This window comes from Pollicipes pollicipes, unplaced genomic scaffold (genome assembly GCF_011947565.3).
Source record: "Pollicipes pollicipes isolate AB1234 unplaced genomic scaffold, Ppol_2.1 Scaffold_2555;HRSCAF=2994_pilon_pilon_pilon, whole genome shotgun sequence".
Classification (NCBI taxonomy): Eukaryota; Metazoa; Arthropoda; class Thecostraca; order Pollicipedomorpha; family Pollicipedidae; genus Pollicipes; species Pollicipes pollicipes.
The window spans coordinates 20,025,109-20,048,191 of NW_023596136.1; the positions used below are offsets into that span (position 1 = coordinate 20,025,109).

The 23,083-nt window shown below is 57.8% G+C and overlaps 1 protein-coding gene across 1 annotated transcript; it reads left to right on the plus strand.

Annotated features, from left to right (window-relative positions):
- Positions 1-1,276: 1,276 nt before the first annotated feature.
- LOC119098932 (cilia- and flagella-associated protein 44-like) lies at positions 1,277-18,660 on the plus strand. The gene is made up of 10 exons (XM_037221985.1): positions 1,277-1,416; positions 11,348-11,486; positions 11,894-12,090; positions 12,697-12,781; positions 13,276-13,416; positions 13,951-14,082; positions 14,749-14,832; positions 15,499-15,609; positions 18,003-18,093; positions 18,641-18,660. The coding sequence occupies exons 1-10, from the start codon at positions 1,277-1,279 to the stop codon at positions 18,658-18,660; spliced, it is 1,140 nt and encodes a 379-aa protein (XP_037077880.1).
- The last annotated feature ends 4,423 nt before the right edge of the window (positions 18,661-23,083 follow it).

Consider the following 23,083-nt stretch of genomic DNA (forward strand, 5'->3'; position numbering starts at 1 on the left):
GACGCCCAGGAGGAGACAGGGATCCATCTCTCGACACTGGCTCTACCGAGGATGTTCCAGGGTCACGGGACTGGGGTCCCGCGGGAACGCCCAGGAGGAGACAGGGATCCATCTCTCGACACTGGCTCTACCGAGGATGCTCCAGGATCACGGGACTGGGGCCCCGCGAGAAGGGGAATACGAGCATTGCTTGATTTTCGCCGTGGTCTGGTGAAGTGATATTTCTGGATCCACTAGAGGAGTTTTAGCTCGGCGTCCAAAAAGGGCTGGGAGGGGAGCAAAGAGAAAGTGCTCCGGGAATAGCGTAAGAGGAAGGAATATTCTCAGCGAAGGGAGGAGAGTCTTGATAGCATCCGGGGTTTCCACGGGGTCAACGTCAGGACCCTTTCGAGTTTGAATGGATTCATAGGTATCCGACAGGAGCTTGGGCAGATCATCGGGAGCCTCGGTCACAACATGGTTGACTGTTGTTTCGGTTTTTTCTTATGCGCTGGGCAAAGAGGGGCTCTCATTCATCAATCAGATCGGACCAGCGGGTCGAGAACCCAGTGAGTTGGGCGGTCTCTTCGAGTCCTAATCGCTGAAAGAATGACGCCGCACTGATGTGGTCTTCCTCGACTGCTGCGAGGTATGTGTGGAGATGAGATGAGGAATGTGCTTCCCTGGAGGCGTGCCTTCTCAGTTTGTCGAATTTCCCTGTTGGTCGTCTTTCAGGGCCGAGGCTTCTTCCCGCGCTTGAGCAATCTGCCTCCTGAGCTCAGCGGAGGCGGAGGCCAAAAATTGAGCCTTCGTCTTCGCATACCCTCAATCGCACTGCTCTGTGCTCCAGAGACAGGCCGGATGCTTGTTCAGAAGAAGGGATCTCACTGCGTTCTGTTCTGCAGAAGGGAGACGGCGGATATCATGATCTATCCCCGTGGTATCATATCCTACAGCAGATCACATGTCACCTCCACCGATAGATCCGGGAGAAGACCAAGCAGCTTCGACACGAGTGGCTGACCTTGAGCCGACGCCATCTTCCGCGACACCCCTTCCAGGTTGAAATCTCAAAAGGCCTGACGTTTGTCTTCGGTGCCCAGATGCCTGCCGTGGTAATGAGCGCCCAGGTAGACAAGAATGAGGAATCTTGCTTGTGATCACCCTCAGGAACCTTCACGTCCTTTCCGATGTATGGACCACCCTCCACCGGCCCACGGTTTTCCTTCAGGTGACGCACCTGCGATTCAATGCGCGGGGCTGCTGTCAGGTTGTTGGAGTCCGGGGTATCTATGACATGGGGGACACAGTGTACAACATGCGGGACACAGTGCATAGTTGTGCTCTGGTGCAGCTGGTTGATCAGCATCATCTGGCTTCGAAGCTCTCGGAAGATAGCTGGCAGGGTTGGGAGGCTCGGGACCTGCTACACATCGGGTAGGTGAGCCTTGTGGGCCGTGAAGTCATAAACCCCTGCACAATGGACAGCCACCACCCTGCCGAGAAGAGCTGTCACCTCCCCGTTGATGTTGTGGAGCGGGCCGGCTATCTCAGGCACGGGGCTCAGAGGCAGGCTTCTTCACGTGTGTCCAATCGCGAGCTGCCAGATCCAGGGCCGCGTAGGCTGCGCTCACGCGGATCCGAATCTGGTCCGTGATCCTCTCCGGACTAGCCATACCCAAGGAGGCAATCAGCAGCTGAGGCGACAGACCGTGATGTGACCTCCTAACTATCCACAGTCCGTACCCTAGAAGGCAAGCAGCAGCTGAGGGGAGAGTGACATAGAAATATAGGGGCCGCACGGGCTCCGTCATTTTTCTTCGTCAGGCTCCCGTGCTCCTCCGCCTCCCTGCGCGTGAGAGATTTGAATATTCGAGGGAGGTTGTGACGTGTGCAGCGCGATCACAGTGGAGGCAGCTCTTGATGTCCCAGAGATGTCTTAAGTTTATACTTAGAGGAGCTGATAAGGCTTAACAACGTAAGTCAGAGTCGTGTTGATGGCGCTGGCCGTAATTCCCGGAAACGGCTTAGTTCCCAGCCTCTCTGTGGCCAGTGTTCCGATACATGACAAGAACGATCCGGGATGGCAGGTGGCTATGTTAGCCACGACCATCCCATCGGTGAGATACTCACCAGGGATAAGCAGAATTCCAATGCAAGGCTTCTTGCCTCTGGTAACCAGCCTTTGGTACCAGAACGAAACATTACCTGCAAGTCCTCGGGAAATCCAACGTCTTTCTGTGCGCAAGGGTAGATATGGGGTCGTTTATGAGCTCAAGATGGAGGGCAACTTTTTAGGAGACTCAAGAGTTGACGCTGCAGTTCTCGTTCAAGTCAGGGGCTCCTAGATGTCCGTAACGACATGAGACAGTCTTTGCTCCTCTTCTTCTCGGGGTCCATGCTGGCTGGATGTCTTTGATGCGATAAGTCTCACGACGGACTAGTTGAGAGACTATCGTCTCGATCCCACGCCCTCGGCAGCGGGCGCCCTCGTCCAGCCAGACGACCCGACCACAAACGGCCGCCGTTCCACCGATCTCACGTGAGCGCCGCTCCCGAGAAGGCGGGAGCCGGCGATGGGGCGGCACCGCTGCGGAAGCGAACACCAGCCGATGGTTCGCAAGGAAATGGCCCGGTCTGGGAAGGCAGCAGACGCTGTATGCTGTCGGATTCGATAACGGACGTACTCTGCAGTATGTTTCGCGCAACGGTATCACCAGGAACGGGCGCCTTTCACATTCCGATTGATATTGGAAGGTCATGGTTACAGGTTTTCAACGACGCTCAATGCATTCTTATAAAGAAGGCTTGTTCGTCCACGTTTTAGTTACGCGCTTTTCGTGACGTGCTAAAGAGCGTGTGCAGATATTACATATTGGAATCCAATTAAATCAGGGGATGGAGTTATCGTCACTTTTAGCCTGACGAGAGCATATACTTCAACAGAACAAGCTTATGGCACCAAACTGTTTAGTTTGGCTTGTGCAGCGGGCCACGACAAGTCTGTGGAGGTATGCGTCCGACCCTCGTTTGGTTTGGTTTGTGCAGCGTGCCACGAAGCCAAGTCTGCGGAGGTATGCGTCCGGCCCTCGATATACCGGCCGTGAGCGTTGGCTTGAGTCACGAACGCATCAACAACTGCCCCATCCGCCGTGCACACTGCCGATGCTGGTCTGGCACCCCGCTTCATAGCGGTGGCATGTGCTCGTCAGCTCGATTTGTCGTACTGGTCACCCACAGGAAGGGATGCTGCTGAGATGTTACCGTTTAGGGCACATGCAGTGCGACGATACATGACTTGGCGTAATTATATGTTGTTATATGGCCATGGCACAGTCGCCGGATTATAATGGATGTGCTTTACTGCTTTTAAGGAGCATAGCACGGCGTGGCATGAGCACTCACTGGCACGGCTGTGGTGGCCGGCTCACGCCCGCTAACGCCATCGTTTGTGGTCGCGGTATGTCATGACATGTAAACATCCCCTATAGTGATGTGTTATCCACCACACAAACAACGGCGGATGGACAAAGAAACAATGCGATGATGCGACAAAGCTCATCTTCGGAACAACTGTCCGATTGCCGAATGACTTGCAATGAAAGAAAACCCAACGAGATGATGAGGATGAAAGAACGGTGCGATCGGTTATCTTCTGGCCCTCGTGACAACCGTAATTTTGTGTTTCCCTGGTGCCTGTTTTGTGTTGGAAAGCCACCACGTGAAAGGAGATTTCCTTGAACCCCAATCCCAGACCGTACAACATGTTCAACGCACATGTAACTCTCGACAGAACGGGAAGAAAGGCCAAGGTGTCCCGCGTGTTCTCCCGACGGCTGTTAGCTGTGTGCACTGAACAGTAGCCGGTCTTCTGAGCAGTATCACACGACCGGACGCCGTGTCACGGTACATGGCATGCACTGCTCACATCAGCCAGCCGCGAAGGTCCTGACCGTAAGACGGCGGGTACGGACACACGCATGGCCGTGCGGAGGGCACCATGGCTCACACCGCATTTTTATCGCAAAAATGTGCTGATCGACCGGACCTCTGCTACGCCAAGCAGAGAACGCCACTGGCGTGTCGTTAGGCTTTAACTGTTCAGAGACGCTCCTGTGTTGGTTCTTTTTTTGCAGTCGCTTACGCTATTTATGTAGGGTTTTTTTGGTGTCGCTTCCCAATTTATAGCAACGGTTCCCGGGATGACCAATCGCCCATGCGTAGACCGTACACTTCACCCACTCGTGGAATTATTTGTGGTTTGTGGCCTGCCTTCGGTCATATGTTGGCTGTCACCAACACATCGCCGCCTTCCAGAAGACCGTGGTATTCTGTTGTTTGTAGACAGGGCTGTGCCAATTGGTTGCTGACGAAACCAAGTTGCCTCTCCATCTCCATTGTTTCCGTGTTCCACTTGTTCCCCCCAGTGTCTCCAACAATGTGACAGCTGCACGGTCGTGGTATTGCCAAACTGCGGCCAGCCCCGGGAGTGCCCAAACAGCGGCCTCTAAAATGACCAGAATTGAAGCCTGCAATGGGTAAAACGTCGTACCGGCGACGCGCAGCGGGCGCCCCCGCCCCGACACGCCCGCACGGGACTGCGTTGCACAACCCCCGGCCGGCTCGGGCACTGGCGCGGCTCTTCGGCGTGAGAAGACCGCCGATTGCTGGATGCTATCCGAATGTGTGCGTCTCGCCGTCTTATTCGCTGTGGCCGTGGCCCGTTGACCCAGGTATCAAAACTGGCGCCGTCTGCTCTGGAGATCGGGCTGCCACTTCCTAGCAACTGCTGTTTTGGTGTCCTTCCGTCATGTCTGAATTGGCCGAAAGGGTTTTGTTTATGTTTTTGCTCAACTTCCTCTTACTTTCCCCGCCTCGTCTTGGGGCAATTTTGGCGCCAGTTTCCCCATAAAATCTGAAGATTTTTAAACCAGGCCATAAATCAAGAATCACAGAAGTTCAGAACATGATGTTGACATGAAGTTTGTCTCTCATTGTGGCACACGCGTCATGTTTTACTTCTGCGAAGCTGGAACGAAAACATCCAGTTAGTTATGTTCTTTTATTTAAACGGTCTATGCAGCGGCTATAAGCAGCCTAGTTAAGACGTGCAATATGACAGTGCCACGGCGCTGACACGGGGTGCTAAATCAGTACCGACGGCGCCAAAACGGGACCCGAGCTGGCAATGTCGAAACTTGACCCGTAGTTAACGGAAAATGCCGGGCGGTGTTGGATGCATGGAAGGCTGGTGACGGTGGTGATCTAGACAAAGCTTGCCGGCTGCAGACCAGCACTCATGTGTCTGGTGTTGGTACTAGGTCCCTAAAACACATTACGTCTCTGGTCCGCGCGTCCACGGGAACGGCGTGACCATGCGGCCATTACAGCTAATTGGCCTCGGTCAGTTTACGGCCGTTGACTCCGGGTCAGGTGCACCACATTTTCGCAATTCGCTGCGTCCGCTCGTCGTGATTGGCGGCACCGATGGCGCGAGACGAGTGGAATTGGCGCGCCGTGGCGGCGGTGCGTGACCTTGACTCTGGTGCTGGGGTTGGGCGCGGCCCTGGCGGTTGGCGCCACGTTAGGTCACCAGTTGCACGCCATTTGGCAGGCGGCGGCGCGGTGGCACGATGGTCGGGGTGCGCCGGCGGCGAAGGAGCGGGATGCTAGCCATCACTGGACGTAGTGCCGCGCCAGGGCAGCAGCCGTAACCGATAGGATTCAGGACTGGTGCTGGTCCGGGGTCGGATCCAGAAAAGGTGATGGGGTTGATCATTCAGTGTAAGCCGCGGAAAGAGAGAGAGGGAGAGAGAGAAAGAGAGAAAGGCAGGAAGAGGGAGAGGGAGGGGAGAGGGAGAAGGAGGGGTAGGGAGAGGGAGGGGAGAGAGATTTTGACATATATCTATATCTATATATATATATATATATATATATATATATATATATATATATATATAATACGCGCCAATTCACGCACACCTGCCAAAAATGGTTGTACGTCGCCTGCAGGTCATCCCCGCTGGAAGGGTGAGATCATCGCGGAGAATCGATACCCTGTGACTCTGACTGGCACCCTGGCTTGTTTGCCGTTGACATGTATTTGCCCGGTAGACTGGCATGTCTGCGCGGGATGTCTTGCATCCGTTTAGCAGTGCGTTGCCATTCAGTTAGTCATGGGATTGTGTGCGTCGGCTGCTTGTACAGGGTTGCCCGGGGAGGCTTGAATGAGTGTCTTGCACGTCATTGTCTTACAGACGGCTGTCTTACAAGGTGCTACGGGGTGTCTCGCAATGCTGCTCATAGTTGTCTTCCAATGTTATTCAAGGTGTTTAACGCATCCTCGTCTAGCATTTTCGTCTCGCCAGGTCGCATGGTTTTGCCTCAATGTCGCTCAGCGTATCTTGCACGCCGTCCTGTTTCAGGGTTACACCAGGTTCTTGCATATCGTCTTGCTCTTGGCTGTCTTGCTAGATTGCGCGGTGGCTGTCCTGCACGTAGTGCTCTGACATAAAGTCATATTTCATAGAATTGTCCTGCAACGTTGCACGTTGTCTTGCACGTCGTGCTCTTGCACTGCATTCTGGTTCAAGGTTTTACTCTGATATATCACACGTCGTATTCTACCACAAGGTGTCTATGAAGATTTTACCGGATAACATGCACATTGCCGTCTTGCACGCCGTTACCTTTTTGCACGGTTGTCTACGTTGCCTTTTAGCACGGTTGTCTACGTTGTCTTTTTGCACGGTTGTCTTTCATGTCGGCAGTAATGGGGCTTGCACTTTGCTGTCTTCCACAGGATTGTTGTAGCAGAAGGCTGTGCCGCGGCGCTGCGCAAAGTCTTTTGGAAGGGTTGTCGTGGCAGAAGGCCGTTCCACAGCGCTGCGCAGGGTCCTCTGGCAGGGTTGTCGTGGCAGAGGGCTGTTCCACAGTGCTGCGTAGGGTCCTCTGGCAGGGTTATGGTGGCAGAAGGCTGTTCCACAGCGCCGCGTAATGTTCTCTGGCGGGATTGTTGTGGCAGATTGTTTTTGCCGCAGCGCCGCGCAGGGTCCTCTGACTGGGTTGTTGAGGCAGAACGCTGTTTCACAGCGCTGCGCAGGGTCCTCTGGCAGGGTTTTCGTGGCAGAAAACGCCGCGCGATGTCCTCTGGCGGGTTGTTGTGACAGATGGCTGTGCCGTAGGCCGGCAGGGTCCTCTGGCGGGTTGTGTGACAGATGGCTGTACCGTAGCGCCGCGCAGGGTCCTCTGGCGGGGTTGTTGTGACAGATGGCTGTGCCGTAGCGCCGCGCAGGGTCCTCTGGCGGGGTTTTGTGACAGATGGCTGTGCCGTAGCGCCGCGCAGGGTCCTCTGGCGGGGTTGTTGTGACAGATGGCTGTGCCGTAGCGCCGCGCAGGGTCCTCTGGAAGGGCTGCACAATGTGCATGTGCTTCGCGTCGTTGCGCTGCATAGGTCACGAAGGGATGCTGCTCCGAACCGCCGGCTGACCACGGCCTCCAGCTGGTGGAGTCTCAAACAGATGATACGCCATCGGGGCTACGTTGTGTTGTAATTATAATGCCCCCATAAACACGTGGCTTTCTCTCGCACTCATCTCGATAAGATGGCGAGCATCGCTTCTTGAATAACAATGAGTTAAGGTGTTGGATTGGAAGTGCTGGGATGTGATGCATCCAAACCTTCTGCTGTCTTGGGAGCAGCGTTCTCGGGGCGTGTGGCGAGTGGCGGCGGTCGGATGCGCACGTCGCTGGGCATGTCGCCCCTGCCATTTGTCGTTCTCTCTCCCGCTGACGGTAGCCATCATATAGTCCGGTGTGCGGCAGTCTCTCCCTCTTCTTCGTCTGTCTATTGCCGCTGCTGTCCGTGTCTCTCGGGGCTGGTAAGCCATCTCTTGCCGCGGCTTGATACTGGTCAGCCACCTCCTGCCGCCTTTCGGTGCTGGTAAGCCATCCTCCTATCACCTCTTGGTACTGGTGAGCCACCTCCTACCACCTCTTGGTGCTGGTGAGCCACCTCCTACCACCTCTTGGTGCTGGTGAGCCACCCTCCTACCACCTCTCGCACAGTCGGTGGACGTCGGCCTCGCGCAGCTGGGCGTTGGCGGCGATGCTGCCGGCGACGCTGCATCTGAGCCGGCCGCTGTCCGTCTGACATCAAAATCAGCTGTTTTGTTTGCTTTCTGCACTGGTTATCCTTGATGCATTCGAGGGCCCATGTATCCCGCTTGAAATATTTCGGCTTTTTATGAATATTCATGGTTGGAATTAAGTCACTCACAGCGTCGGATTTTTGCAAAAGCTGCACGTCCCCCTAGCCAACAAGTGACTTACAACTGAAAGTGACGCCGTTTTGGACATAGAACATCTCGTGCAAGACGTCCCATGCGTCACACGTGCACTGCATGCACACACGATGCACTGATAAACCTGCCAGAGCATTCGGCCAAAGTTTCTGCAGCCTCCACGGGCGTTTGTGTGGCAGAATCCCCAGAAACCATGCGCCCAGCTCTTTCCTGCTGTAAAGGCGCCGTGGGCGACGGTGACGACAGGATAAGTTCATGGGGAATAAGGGATATAATTAACCCGTCGCCTCCATCAAGCCGAGAGTGCTTTCCATCTATGCATGTGTAGAGAACACGACAATGGCTGTGCCCCATGGGTGCCCGGCCATGCTCTGCTGCATGCGCTGCTCATAGCACAGTGACTAACGTCACTGAGGTAATACACAACTGTCGGAGTATTGCCAGAGTGAGTCGCAACAGCGCGCTCCGTCACCGCTGACGGGCGTGAGGGATGCGTTATCCGCCAGTGGGTATGGCTGGGTTGTGATCGCACAGAGGTCAGGGCCTTTCAGGAGACCATGTCTTTAAATGGCGAGCCTGGCGCCGAGTTTGTGGGAATCGCAATCCCAGTTTGTGCCATGAAGGCCCTTGCGTCTGGTCCGTGTTCTGCGATCTGGTCTCCGGGGTGGCTGATTGTATGGGGTCACGGTCGACCGAGTCACAAGCCGTGTCAGGTGTCACCCAGACGCGAGTTGCGGGTTTGGGGGTTGTCTCCACTGCCCTGTCTCATGTTCCACGGTTGCAAGAGCTTGCAAATGCCGAAGAAAAGCGATTTCGGTGAGGCAGTCGAACGAATCAAAAGTCAGTTCTGACGAAGACAATTTGGTGTCGTGTTAGTTGCGGTGAAGGCAAGAAGCGGTGAGAGATGGTATTGACACATACGTGGTAGCATTACAAGTTATGCCTGCCGGGTATCTTCTTTTCCCGGGGATTTTCGGTGCTTCTTTCCGCTGACCAGTGTTTGGCTAACTTTTCCGCCTGGAACACTGTGAACGGATATCATCCCAGTCTGTTCTCACTAAATCTCTCGGCATTGCCAGTTTGGCAGCGACCTTTATGCCGTGGACTGGTCAGGGTACAGCGGCCCCGTTTCCGAACTCCACCAGATCCCCTGTGCCGACGGTGAACGGAGGTGCCTAACGAGGGCGGTGGGTCTGTGCTGGGCGCGCGCGTACGGTCGGCCGGGACCGGCTCGCCGGGCTCACTCGTATGCGGCAACCGGCGGTCACGCCGGCTGCGGTGCGGGTCGCATTAGCAGCGCGCTGCTGCGTATGCACGGCCGACAATGGGCGGCCAGGGCGGCTCAGTCTGCACGGCGTAGGCCGTGGGCGCGGCAGTTGGCAAGACAATGTTCCGGCTCTGGGAAGAGACGCGGCCTGCGGCGCTGCGGTGTGTCGCTCCGGCAGGCATGATGTCCGTCCATGGGCAGCCGTCTGCGAGACCCGAGCCAGCGACCTGTCCGCCCGGGCACGCGGTACCACTGCGCTGGCCTGCACCGGAAGCGGCGCATGTCAGCTGGAGGACGGACGTTCGGCGCTCCAACTTCGTAGGCCGGGGGACGGGACCTGTGTTTGGCGGGAGTTTCGCGATGACGATGGGGTTTGGTAATGCTGGGCGGATGTGCTGGCTTCACGACTGCGTCCTTCTATAATGGCGGCATGCTGGCCTTTGACAGTCTGTTGTTCACGTCCATGGCGCGCACTTAAATGCGGTGTATGAATGTGATGGCCCGCAGAGAAGCCCCATTTTGCGATCATTGCCTCGTTCCCGTGTCGCGCATTTCTGTTTATGTTCGTTGGCGCCAGTACTGAAGCGTCCAGGAGAACAGCAAAATGCGTCGCTAAAAACCGGACATGCGCTTGCCTGCGGCCAGTAGTGAGCGTGCCAGGCTTTGCTCACGACTCAGGAAGCTCATACGCTCTGTCAGTTTTCTCCGTTTGCCAAACAACACGAGGTCGCAATAATGTGGACATGACTGTGAGTCTTTACACCGCCTGGAATGTTCCCATGCATGGAATACAGCAGTCGGCAGAATGGGCTGAATCGGCGATATGCCGACTGCTGAACACACCGCTGCGTTGGCCGGCCGTTGATTTCCCACATTCATCTCGAATCTGTGTGATTTTTAATCTTTAGTGCGGGGACCTTGCATAGCTGTCGAGATTGCTGCGGTGTGGAATTATCCCTGCACTATTTACGTGCAATTGCGTCCTCTCCTGCGCTTGTTTCTACCAGCAGCATGGTATTGCCAAACTGTAATGACTGTGGTTTTCATCTCTTGTGTGCACATAGTGTGGTATTTTCTCCTGTGACAGTATCTTCCATGACCGGTCGACAAGTAACTTCAACGCGTGCCTTTGGGCTCGGTTCTAAAGCATGCATGTCCCAGTTGCTGCTGAATTTACGGCGTGACGTCACGACATCGGTTCCATGCGGGCTGCGCCATTCTCTTCCATTTGCCAGAGCGAGGCCAGCTGCAGCTGATGGGGCAGTGAACATGCTCACAAACAGAGGTCTCGTTGTCAGCGGTTTACGTGACGCGCGCCTTATGAGCCGCAAATGACCACTGCAGTCGACGCGCCCGAAAAAATCCGCGCCTCGTGAGCTGTGATGCTTACCACACAGGCCGCATTAAGATCCATGGACATGGAGTCTCATGGCTCTCCACCCACTTTGGCCTCTATGCAAGCTTTTCAAGTTTCGAAATTATAGGTCCTGTGCCCATTTCCTCGCGCTCCCAAATGCACCGACCTCTTATCTCGGCGGTCCATGTACGCGAACAAAACAGTACGGCACGTGACGAAAGGCTGTGGGATATATGTCAGCGGTGTGCCGATCCTCAGAGATGATCGCCGTTGTTGCCGGTGATTAATGCCTGCTCAGATTGCCGACCGCTTGCAGCACTCCGTGTCATCGTGCCGGGGTTAGTACCATTAACGGCTGAGTGCCGCGTGTCGGCCGCCAGAGCTGGCTGGCTGTGGAGCGCCGTGCGGCCTCACCAGACCCGCCCTGCGCCTGTGCCGCAGGGGCGAGCTGGAGCTGGAGCTTGCCGACACGCGGCTCACCTTCGAGGGCGTCAAGAAAGAGTTTGACGCGGCGCAAAAGAGGTCCAAAAGCGCCACGCAGGTCCTGCAAGAGAGCCAGGAGGAGATACATGCTTTCCAAGTAAGGCCACTTAACAGGTCGCAGCCAACTGCGACCTGTTACGCATTGACGCATGCTTCACTGTGCCGTGTTGTATACATAAATACATGCGTGGGTCCTGTTGCGCTGTCTATTTGACATAGGCAAAACGTGTAAGCCTATGTGCGCTCATTTTCACTTGTTCGGTCTTTCCACTTGCATATCGCGATGCGAACCCAAGTCGCCAAGAGGCGTGTGTGATTTTCACTCGTGAAACGGTGTCTTAAAATAGCTCACTGTTCTGTGTGGCATTCGGGTTCCGTAAAGCAGCCGAACGTGCCGTGCATTCCGTGGCCTCTGGGCAGCGTCCGGCGGTGGTTGGCGTCCCCAGGGCGTCTGCAGCTGCCCGCAGGCTGGTGGGCTGACATGGTGCGCTCCTTCCCCTGCAGCTGCAGAAACTGGCGCGCCTGAACGAGCTGGAGGTGGCCGTGTCGCTGCACCTGAGCCAGCTGCAGCTGCTGGAGGAGAGTCGGCTGCCTGCCGACACGTCCGCCGGCCTCGTCTTCCGGGAAGCCGAGTTGGAGCGGCTGGCCGTCCGCATCGACGAGCTCTACACGGAGACGGCCGAGGAGAAGGCGCGACGCAGGTCGGCGGCGCGGCGCGGCGCCGGCCGCTTGCCACCTGACGCCCCGTGACGACGGCGCTCTGTAGCTGCGCGCCGCTGATAGTCGGTGCTTGGCTTGAGGCGTTCTGTCCAGCCGCCGTACAGGCTTTGATCCAGCGATAGTGCACTATCTTGTGTTAGCTGTACGGGGTAACGCATCGTTTGCTGTTATTGATTTAGTCTGTTGTCAGCTGTCTAGTTGCCCAATCGTTCTCCCCTGTTTTTGTGATGCGTGATTTTTCATCGTTGGCCGCGTTTCCATGCAAAGTAAGATTGATCGAGTCAGCCCACTTTCCCGAGTATTATGAGAAGGCAACTTGCATTTCGCGCTCGTAGTATACTTTGTACCTGGGAGACGTTTTCGTTCGTCAGCTCAGAAGTAGGCCTGTGCATTTCATCGCGCTGATGAGAGATAATGCGGCCACGTTTAATTTGAATGGAATGTGATTCAAGCTCTTGCACAAATATAATGATTTCGTGTACAGTCAATATCATCAATTGTGCCATGAATCATGTACTAAGAGCAATCTCACGACATGTAGTGTCCTGCACCTCAGCAAGTACACAATTCAATTTGTTTTGCTCCAGGGCCAGCTATAAGGAGGAACGACGGCTGAAACAAGACTGCCGTCTGATGGAGCAATACATCGTCAAGCTGCAAAAATCGAGTCTGGTGGGTGTGGCCCCGTAACGGATGTGCAGACCCAGTGGTATCGGCGTTGCTGGTGCGGCGCGGCAAAGGCACGCTTCAGTTAAACAATTACTGTCTCGACTAGTTGGTCACATGACGAAACACAGTGAGTCGCTGCATGCATGAGCAGATCCGGCTAATCCGAGGCGAGCGAAAGTGGATCGCTACTGGGGCAGGCTTGCAGCTACTGCACGCATCTGATCAACCGGGGCGGTAACCTTCTGCTCACAACAAGTCATTTGCGGTAGAGCTGGGCATAACACGCCAAGTTGGGCGGCGTGTGCGGTCCTGATGCCAAAGATCTGTCGGTCACGCGCCGCGGACCGAACGAAAACGATCAGCAGACAACAGATCTGACCCCATACACGATAGCAGTCAGGTGATAGACGTTGCCTCTAAAGCTTGCGCCGTTAGTGACGCCAGGCCTGGCACCGCACGGCTACTCTGGCCGGGCTAAGCCACCCGTTCGTCCGCAGGCGGAGATGAAGAAGAAGTTCGGACGCCGGGTGGACCTGGAGGAGCTGGAGTCGCTCAGCGTCAACGAGACGGTGGAAGAGCTGACGATTCGACTGGAGAGCGAGCAGTGCGGCGTGGACGCCGAGCGCGCCGAGCGCAAGGTCGGGTCCGCCGCCGGCGGCGGGCGCGCCGAGCCCCGGCGTCCGACGGCTCCCGCCGGCGGGCGTCAGGCTCCTCGACACCGGGCTCTCTCGGGCTCGGGCTCGGGCTCCCGGACACCGTGCCATATTGTACAGTGCAGCGTGTTGTGTGGTGTGGTCTGGTGTTGGTGGAGTGTCGCCCCTGTCGTGAAGCCCTTCAGGGCCCTTCTTCTGTAATGGTGGGGCGCCGACGCCTGAGGGGAGTGGTTAGTTACGACGCCGACGCCGGGTGGTTAGCGCTTTCGACCCCCACATGGACAGCCCGGGTTCGAATCCTGGCTGAGCTATCGGGCTATGGTCCCTGGATGTTCACACAGCCTCCGCCTCCGTAACCACTGGTTGCCTACGGATGGATGCGACGCAACGTGTATCGCATTCCCTAAAACAAAAACACTCCGCCTGGTGTGGATGGTCTTGTGGAACCGTGCTTTGCGTGTCCTTCCTGGTGTGATGGTGGACCGCTGACGCCTGATGGCACCGGTGTTGTGTTCGCAGGAGCGGATCACTGAGATACGGAAGGAGCTGATCGCGGTGATCGTAGAGAACACAAACAAGGTGGGCGTCATTCAGATGCTCAAGGATGAGAAGCGCCACCTGGACAAGGGACTCAACTTCGTTCGTAAGGCGGTGAGTGGAATCTGCTCTGGCGCTGCTGGACAAACCACACGGCATTTCGGAATGTGTGTTGTGTGTGTTGAAGCACCGTCAGCTGTGCCTCATCAGTGACAGTTTTCACCGAGAAATGCCACCATTTTGTCGAAAGCATCTCATCCATCAGGACATTAGAATGCAGAAGGTTCGAATAAGTGGCCTGCTTTTTATATTTCACTGCTTAAATCAGTTTTACTTTCCCCAGTATTGGACGGGCAACGTCAGCTGGATGCGTCTTGAATGAGTTTCCACTTGTTCTGTCCCGTCTGTGTATTGGCATGACGCCTCCCACCCTTGGATGATGCGGTTCTCACAGCAGCGTATAAGCCGTAGAGCCTCGGAGCCTCGGGACACGCTTTATTGCCGGGCGCAAGTGTCCGTGCCGCGGCAGTGGAAGCGTTGCATCGTATCCCTTCCACCAAAGCAAGGATGCTGTACACGTCCGGCGTGTTTGCTATTTCACCATTGTACTGCCAATTTGTGTCGAATCTATTAACAATCCATTTATGGGAACAATTCGTCAATGGAATGAGCATGAGCCCTTTCATCGGCGCTTCTGCGCAGTACCCCTGCCAGGGTTTCGTCAGCTGTTCCCGGCGACCGTGTGACCTGACCTGTGACCTCTGACCCGCGCTGTCGCAGGGCGTGGCGCCACACGACAAGCGGCTGGACGACGCCGTGGAGATCGATCACCTCATGAACACCATCAGCCTGCAGAAGACCCAGGTGCGCTGGCCGGCGGCGGGCTCGGCCGCCGCCCGCCGGTGCCTCTAACGGCGCCGTTGCGTGTCGCGCGGTCATACGCTCTGCTGCCGCCGGTGGCAGCGCGCGCCGTTGGTTGTACCGATGAAATGGTGCGGATGCGGGGCTTTCGTCCGACCGGTGAACGGTGCTACGTATGTGGTGGCGGCGGCGGGGACGTTGTGCAAGTGTGGTCGGCGTTCATAAGCTGATCACGGTTGATGACGGCTCTGGCGTAAAGTCCAGCCCTTCACGCCTGCGTACGGGGGCAGTAATTCATGCTGGGATAGTGCACAGGGCATGCATGCATGCGCTGATGAGCGGTTCGCGCGACAGTGTCAGTTTGTGTAGCTGAGGGTGACACGGGGTCGCACGGCAGCGGAGTGCACTGGATGAGTTTGCACTCGGCGAGGTGTTGTATGACAGGTGTTGCATGACACCGTGACGCGTGGAGCCCTTAAGCGTGATATGGCGTGATGGCTGTACCATGCATGGACACATCGATCACTCCCGCTGTAACTGCGACGGTGTGAAGATTGTCCGTCTCGTAACTGGTCAGTTGTGTGGGCGGCTTTGGCGGTGCGACGGCCGGGTGTGCCGCCGCCGGACGCGTGTGTGACGGCGCCGCCGCGTGCGGCCGCGCGCCGGCAGATCATGGAGCTGAAGCACGAGATCTGGGCACTGAGCCTCAAGAGCCGGCCGTACCGCGACCCGTGCCGGCGGCCCGTCTCCGACCACACCTCGTCCTCCGAAGAGCCAGATGTACGTACCCCCGCTCAGCCCGCAGCAGACACTTTCACCGGCCGGCGGGCTCGGCGGCCGCGCTGCCCCGCCCCGCCCCACCCATGACTGGGAGACGTCGACGGGTCGCGTCTTGTCGCCTGGCGCCGCCGCCGGCCGGGAAGCGTGCCAGCCGGGGGCGGGCGGGGAGCCGGGTCGAGTCCCCGTCCGAGACGGGCCGACCTCGGACGAGGCGCTCCGTGACGCCGACGGGCCCGGCTGGCCGCCGGCCGCGTCACGCCGTCGTCGTTACGGCCCCGGTAACGGCGCACGTCCCCGCTGGCCGGCGGCGGTGTGTCACGGCCCGGCTGGGGGCCGACATGCCGGGTCGGGGCCGACCGCACCCCGCTACAGTTACCGCCATTCACAGCCGGCCGCTCCACACGCCCGTCCGGTTAGCGGGATACGAGCTGGGCTCGGATTGGGAGGGGGGGGGGGGGACTGGAAGTTTGTTGCCTTTGAAATCGCACAGCGTTACGCGAATGACGAAGGGCGGGCAAAGGTGTTCTTCTGCACAGGATGACAGCATCATCACAGCTTAAGCCCCGTTTTCTGTCACCGCATTCTCGCGCGACCCCGCTGACCGGCCGCGTGAGCCCCACGCCTCGTCAGTGTGCAGTGAGGCCGGTGCCCGGCTGGCGCCCGGGGTGTGCGGCGGCTGTCCTGTGAGGGGCGGGCGGGACTGGGCAGCCACGGCGTCAGCGGCGGTCCGGTGCGCTCACCTGGCACTGCTGCTGACGCAAGCCTGACGGGCTCCGTCTGCTGTCGACCCCGGGGGGGGGGGGGGGGAGGGGCGCCGCGCCGCACCGCGAGCGCCGGTGGTCGCGCACGGCAGCTCCCCCGGATTACATTGTCAGGACCCAATTAAATCCAGACATTATGAGTTTTGCACTCGGTTAACCCACAAGTCTATCATTTTCACACGTTCCGAGTGTTCCGGTCCTACAACTCGGAGCAAATGCACTCCTCTTAGCAACCCTCATCAATATATGATGGTTCAGTCTTGGTTGACATGTATGAGCAGGCATGAGAGCATTTCCAGTCTTGCTCTTCAGTCTGTTTCAACTCCTGATTCCATCAAAGCGAAGTTTTGGGGAATTCCCGGCGCAGTTCAGTCCGCTGCACGAATCACCTTTTAAATCCATGCATTCATTCAGTCCGCGAAGAGTTGCACCATTCGCACCCTGTGGCAACCGCGAACCCGTCAGGAATGGTTTCGTACGATGGGGAATATCACTGTGGGTATTGCAACTCTAAGTATGGTGCAATAGGATTAACACGTGGAAGTTAAGGTAAATGTTCGTAATACCTGGTTTGAATGTGATACAAAGGTTGTGGTGTATTATGTTGCACCAAATTAAAGACAATTGCCACCCACGTTGGTGCAGAATTGGAACGGATGTTCAGGAACTCAAACGCATTCCAGCAGACCCGCACCACGGAACAAGGGTCTATTGGCTTGGCTTTACGCCTGTTTTGTAAAAAAGGAAATGCTCCGATCAGGCCTATTCAATGGAATGCCAGCATATTGAGCATGCTATAGAAAAACAGTCCCAGCGAGAGTCGGGCCAAAACGCACTGTCTGTAATTGACAGCGTGCATAACGTCCGAGACCCAGCGCCCAGGCCCGGTTGCACATAGCCTACAATTACCGGTGTGTGTCATGCGGGATACTTTCCCCGTTAACTGCTGTGCAAGTGTCCCGTGGTGACCGCAAACAACGCCCGGTGGGAGCGGCGCTGTCTCAGCGGGTACTTCGCGATCTGACTGTTTCGGGAAAACCTGACGAACCGTCGGGCCCGGCTACCACCAGTGAAGCATTTGACCCACTTCTGCCAGCGCTGGTATCACCTTTATGCGTCCTTGGCGTGTTGCGAGCGTCCTTGCAAGCCGTGGGTTTCAGCTGACCGGGCCGAGTAACTGTGCTATACTGACAGGCTTGATCATCGCGCTGGACCTTGTGCCTATTGCCTGTCATCCGTAACGCCTTCCGTTTGCAACGATGGTCAACGGTCACTTTTCGTAGGCTGCTCCCGTGCTCTGTCAGCAAGGACAGCAGAATCTGAGATGTTCTCTCGTCCTCTGTTTCGAAGCTTATTGATGTGGTTATTTGAAGTACATTAACGCGCAAAATTGTCATGACTTCAGGATGTCTAATCGTCTAAGACCCGTGTGATGCGTGCTTCAAAATAGTTCATGTCATATTCTCCCCTTTTCACATCCACGTAGGTCCTGTTTTGGATGTCTGTCACCTCAGACACGTGCGTGTACGTTTTGTTTTGGCATCGCTCGTGTTGCTGCGGTCTCCCGGGGCTGCCGCCGCGATCCAACGCGTCGTTCCGCTCGCCGCTAACCCGCGTCGTCCGACCGCACAGTTCCTGGAGTTTCCGTGCTCGGAGGACATGCTGGTGCAGATGGGCATCGTGCCGGACCCAGCCGGACCCTCCCAACGCGGCTCCGGGGACGGTCAGGTGGCGCCGTCGCCGCCGTCAGTCGGGTCGCGCGCCAGCGCCGGTGCGGCGGCGTCGCCGTCTGGCGGTACGGCGATGCTGCCACCTGCCGCGTCGCTGTCGGCCGCGGATGGTGTGGCGGCGTCCGATTCTGCTGACGACGAGGCGGCCCAGGGCGCAGGTGCCATGGGGGAGAGTGGTTTCGCTATTTCAGGGATGGGCATGGGCACAGCTGGAGTGGCGCGGAGAGTCTCTGCTCCCACTGAGCAGGACGAGGACGCGGCTCCTGTCGAGCGGGCGAAGCCGCCCGCTGCCGAGCCGAGGCCCGCTTCGGGGCGCAGGGCCCCGTCTGCCAAACGCCGGGCCAGAGGCACGGCTTCTGTGAAACTGAAGGACTCACCGACCGCCGAGCCGCCCCCTCCGCCCGAAGAGGCAGAGCCGCCGGCGCCGCCTGACGACTTGCCAGAAGCCGAGTGGGACTGGCCGGCTGATGCAGAGGAACAATCGGCGTCCGACTCGGCAGAGGAGCCCACGAGCCCAGTGCCGGACTCCGCGTCTCCCAGGCATCTATCGGCAGGGGTAGGCATTCCAAACAGCGTGGCGGGAGCTGCGGTGCTGCTGCACCCAGAGAGCGGTTCGGCTGGAGGCAGGACGTCTGTGTCACCACGGACGTCCTCGATGCCAACTGCCCCTGTGGCGGTGAAGGCGAAAGCTGACAAACGGCTCGACTCCGTCGGGAAAGCGATAGATCCGGGCGAGACTGCTGCTGCCGACGGCACAGCGCCCCCTGAGGTGGTGTCGACAGCGGAGGACACCGCGCCAACGAAGGAGCCTCCCGAACCAGCTGACTCCCCAGCTGCTGAGCACACGCCGGCAGCAGGAGAGGGGACAGGAGCGCCGACATCTGGGAAGGCTGCCACTGACGAAATAGGTCCCGCAGATGAGACCCCGGGTAAGGCGGAGGCTCCGTTTGACGGAGAGGCCGCCGCTGATGAGGCTTCGGATGCTGCAGCCGCTGAGCCAGGCGCTGCCGGTGACGATGGCCCGGCCGTTGCGCGGAGTCGGCCATCTGAAGCCGGACCGGCGGCTGAGGAGACGCCGTCTCCTAATGCGGCGCCGCCGGCCGAGCAGTAGCGGCAGCGGGCGGCACCAGATGTCGCGCTGCTCCGGGAGGTGAGACCACCAGCGTGGACAACCGGTCAACAGAACTTCCTTACAGTGTGGACTCGGGTGCCCAGGGAGCGCCGCTTGGCAGAGCGAGACGGGCAGGCGGCGGCCGCGTGGTGCGTGTAAAAAGGCTCCGGAGTTAGCTACCGTAGCAGAAGCAGAAGCCCTTCTCATGATTCGGCTTCGTCAGCTGGCTGCCTTTCGTGTACCGTTGAGTGGTTGGACGGGCGTCAGTGGCATCTGTGGTGATATTTGGAGTGCGACTGGAACGTTCGCGTTACACGGTTATGGTTTAATTGTTCTGATGGCACGGAGCGCTGTGAATATACACGTTCCTGGCCATGTCTGTATTTGAGTATTTTGTTATGTCGTCTTCTGTTGGTGAAGAAGACGCTGAACAGGACTCGTGCTTCCGGCAGTATATTCAGGCTTGAGTGCAGCGTCAGTCCATGTCCTGACCTAACTGGTCAGCTCTGGACTGATAAATGGGGGTAAAACAGTACTGTAATTCACTTGTTAGATGGGCAGCTACCCTATCTTCTAGACGTTGGAAGTGCGTGCGAATATAGCCGTTTTTGTAAATCCTTGACATACCAGTGTCTTGCAAAGGTCGTGGCCACGTAGCGGTGGCGGCGCGTGGAACCATTCCGGCGCAGTGTCTCGGAAGCAACAGTGCGGTCGGCGTGCCAAATGACTTTCGCGGTATGCGGTGGCGGAAAATCGGAGGGGGGGGGGGGCCGTCCGGCCCGGGCCGGCGGTGGCCTTGCCGGGACCTTCCGGTGTCGTGTCTCGCTCGGCGGCGCAGCCCGCTCGGAGCTGGCCACCGCCCCGCCGCCTCCGGTCCGCACCACCGACTCTGAGTCAGCGCCCGTCCACAGCGCGGAGTCATGACTCCGCTGAGGCGAGTCGCCGGGCTCAGCCGGCCGCACCGTCTCGACCGGTGTGCTCATCGGCTTCGGTGATGGTTTGAAACTGGTTGCGATGACTCGCTCGAACGGCTCCCCTTCACATGGCCTCCCCCCCCCCCCACCCCTTAGGTCGCTTTAGTCTATTTGGACAGCATGTCTGTGCGTCTATTGTCGCACTCGGTGCACATCACACACATCTTTTGAAGCTGACATATATTCCTCAGAGCCAATGATCGAACACCTTTGTAACGTCTGGCGTTTATGTGTGATAATGCATCAGAACTGTACCGCGTACACAGCGAAGACGAAGACGAAGACACTTAAGAAAATACTGTTGGGTGGCGACAACCTGAGCTGCGACCCTCCGAACTGAATATGTTGTTACATTTGTCTCACGCACTTGTATTCATGATCGCGAGCACTAACGAACCATATAAATAACCAATGAAGCAGAAGCTGCGCCGCCCACGCAGGGACAGCCATTGCCTGCACACTCGCTGGTCAGTACGCCCTGTGACCGTTGCCACTTAAACCACGAACCGATCTACAAAAAGCAAAAGAGGTATGACCGAATGAGCAGAAAACATGCTCGACTTACTCCCACCAACCCCAGTCCTCTTCCTATTACGGGAGTCAGTGCAAACCGCTAGGGTAGCCTTCCTGCCAGTGCATGTTATTTCAAGTTAAGTTATTCCAAGCTTCTCCAAATAACTTTCGGTCTCAATTTGTGTTTCTTCGCGAAAGTTGATGTCCTTCGCCGTAGTGTGTTTTTACTTGAGCTAGCCGCGATGCCACTGCGCGTATTTGCAGTTTTCAGGGCTCCTCTGACGTGAGCTCGGTGTTGTCTTCTGCGGTGACCACGCCGTCCGTTGTAACCTCGGCATTGCTAGGTGCCTCGGTGGGCTGCGTCGCGTCGTCCTTGCTACCATCACTATCCGTGTTCGCTGCCCTTACGACGTCCGCGGGCGTCGTAGCCATTTTCGCCTCCGAATCTGTCGTCGCCTCGCCGTCGCCTTGCTTCTCATTGTCCCCGCTCGCCTCAGTCACGACCTCGGCCGCTTCCACCTGCACCGTCTCTTCTGTCGGCTCGACGCGGCCGTCGTCTTCGGCGGCGCCCTTGTCCTCGCCGTTCGCAGGCGCGTCCTCCTGCTCCCCGTCCACAGCAAGCGTCTCCTCTCCCGCCGTGGCCCGGTCAGCGCCGCCTTCTCCACTCAGCGGCTCGAGCTCCCCCTCCTCCACCGCGAAGACGACTGTCCGCGGCTGGGGCAGCGGGCGGCGGACGGCGCCGTGGCCGTCCTCCTGCTTCCCGTCTATAGCAGACGTCTCCTCTGCCGCCGTGGCCCGGTCAGCGCCTCCATCTCCACTCAGCGGCTCGGGCTCCCCCTCCTCCACCGCGAAGATGACCGTCCGCGGCTGGGGCGACGGACGGCGGACGGGGCCGTGGCCGTCGCTGCCCGGCAGCTGGGCGCGCCGTAGCAGCAGCAGCATTGCCTCCGGCCGCGCTCTGCACGAGCGGATGTCGCAGGCGCGCCGGTTGCCCTTGAAGCGGCGGCCGCGCGCCGCCGCCCTGAGGTAGAGAAGGCGCGGCGAGTCGGCCGGCGCCGCCTCGTCGTCGAACTGGTCATCGCTGCCGGACACACACAGTGGCGGCGTCACGACCGTGGACGCGCTCCGCCGGCGTCGCCACATCATGCCAGTAAAACCTGTCGGGTCATCTAACGATTGCGCGGGAGATAGTCGACCACGTGTTGTCAAAGATTCCTGGTCGCCACTCAGACGTTTTATGAGGCATCATACCGTTGTTCTAGTACCTCAGCCCTTGTGCCGTGATGATGAGAAGCCTGTGTACTTACTGAACTTCCCACTCCATGAAGAACGGAAAGCACCGAAGCTACGGGAAAGTGAATCAACAGACTGTTCTGTGAGTGTAGAACACGGCCCTCTCCGATGAGAACGTGAGATTCAGGGCCATCCATGTGGTGATCGGTCCGATCAGTCCGCGGTCGACCTCACGTGAACAGGGCGGCCAGGTCGCGCTCCTCGGGCGCCAGCTGCTCGTCGTCACGGGCCATGATGTCGCACGCCCATTTGGCGAAGCACCGGTTCACGTCGATCCGGTTGATGAGCTCAAACAGACGCGTCGGGTCCACCTCGTTCACGATCTTGCCTCGCAGCGAGACCTCGCGCCTGCCGCGGGGCCGAAGATGGAACAGTCAGCGGCAGCGGGGCTTGTTTACGCGTAGGTCAGCCGCTGACTCGTGTGGCGTTGAAATGTTAGAATGCGCTAGCTGTGTGGATGAGCTGTGCTTACTTTCGATACTGCTGTTTTTCGGAAGGAACAAGGGCTCAAAATCCTCCCAATCAAAACAGGTGCTCAAAACGCTCCCATCAAAGCCAGGGCTCAAAACTCCCTCTACCAGTGGTGTCTACCGCTGAGCACTCGGGCCGCTTACAAGTCATCAGAGAATAGAGAACAGTGTCGGCGTCTCTTGGAACGCTCAGCAACAAAGGCGTGAGGAACAATTAGGCAGTTGGGAAGATTGCTAGAACGAAATTCACTGAAAAAACCAAGTACGAATTCCATTCATGTTCGTGACAAGCCAATAGCAAGGCCATGGATCAATTGACAGCGGACATACCGACTAAATTGTACAGTTCGTGACGTCTGTTACCAAAACTAATTTTCCGTGTCCACCCGCCAGCAGCGCCGCACCGCCGGGCCGTGAACAGAGCCAGTTGGCGTGGTTCGCGGCCGGCCGTCCCGGGCGAGCAGCTGCGCTCAGCGCTGCCGCCGGCCGCCGGCCGCCGGCCTGGGTCACGGGCCATTACCGCTCGGAGCGGCCGAACACTGCCGGGAAGTGGGTACGCGCCGGGCCGCTCACTCATGGCCGCCGGTGGGCACGGCTGAGCACGGGGTGAAAAGCGACCGCA

Coding starts and splice junctions, on each gene's coding strand:
- LOC119098932 (XM_037221985.1), top strand. CDS start 1,277: ATGGGGGACACAGTGTACAACATGCGGGACACAGTGCATAGTTGTGCT. Junction 12,091..12,696: donor GAGGAGAAGGCGCGACGCAG/GTCGGCGGCGCG, acceptor GTTTTGCTCCAG/GGCCAGCTATAAGGAGGAAC. Junction 13,417..13,950: donor CCGAGCGCGCCGAGCGCAAG/GTCGGGTCCGCC, acceptor TTGTGTTCGCAG/GAGCGGATCACTGAGATACG.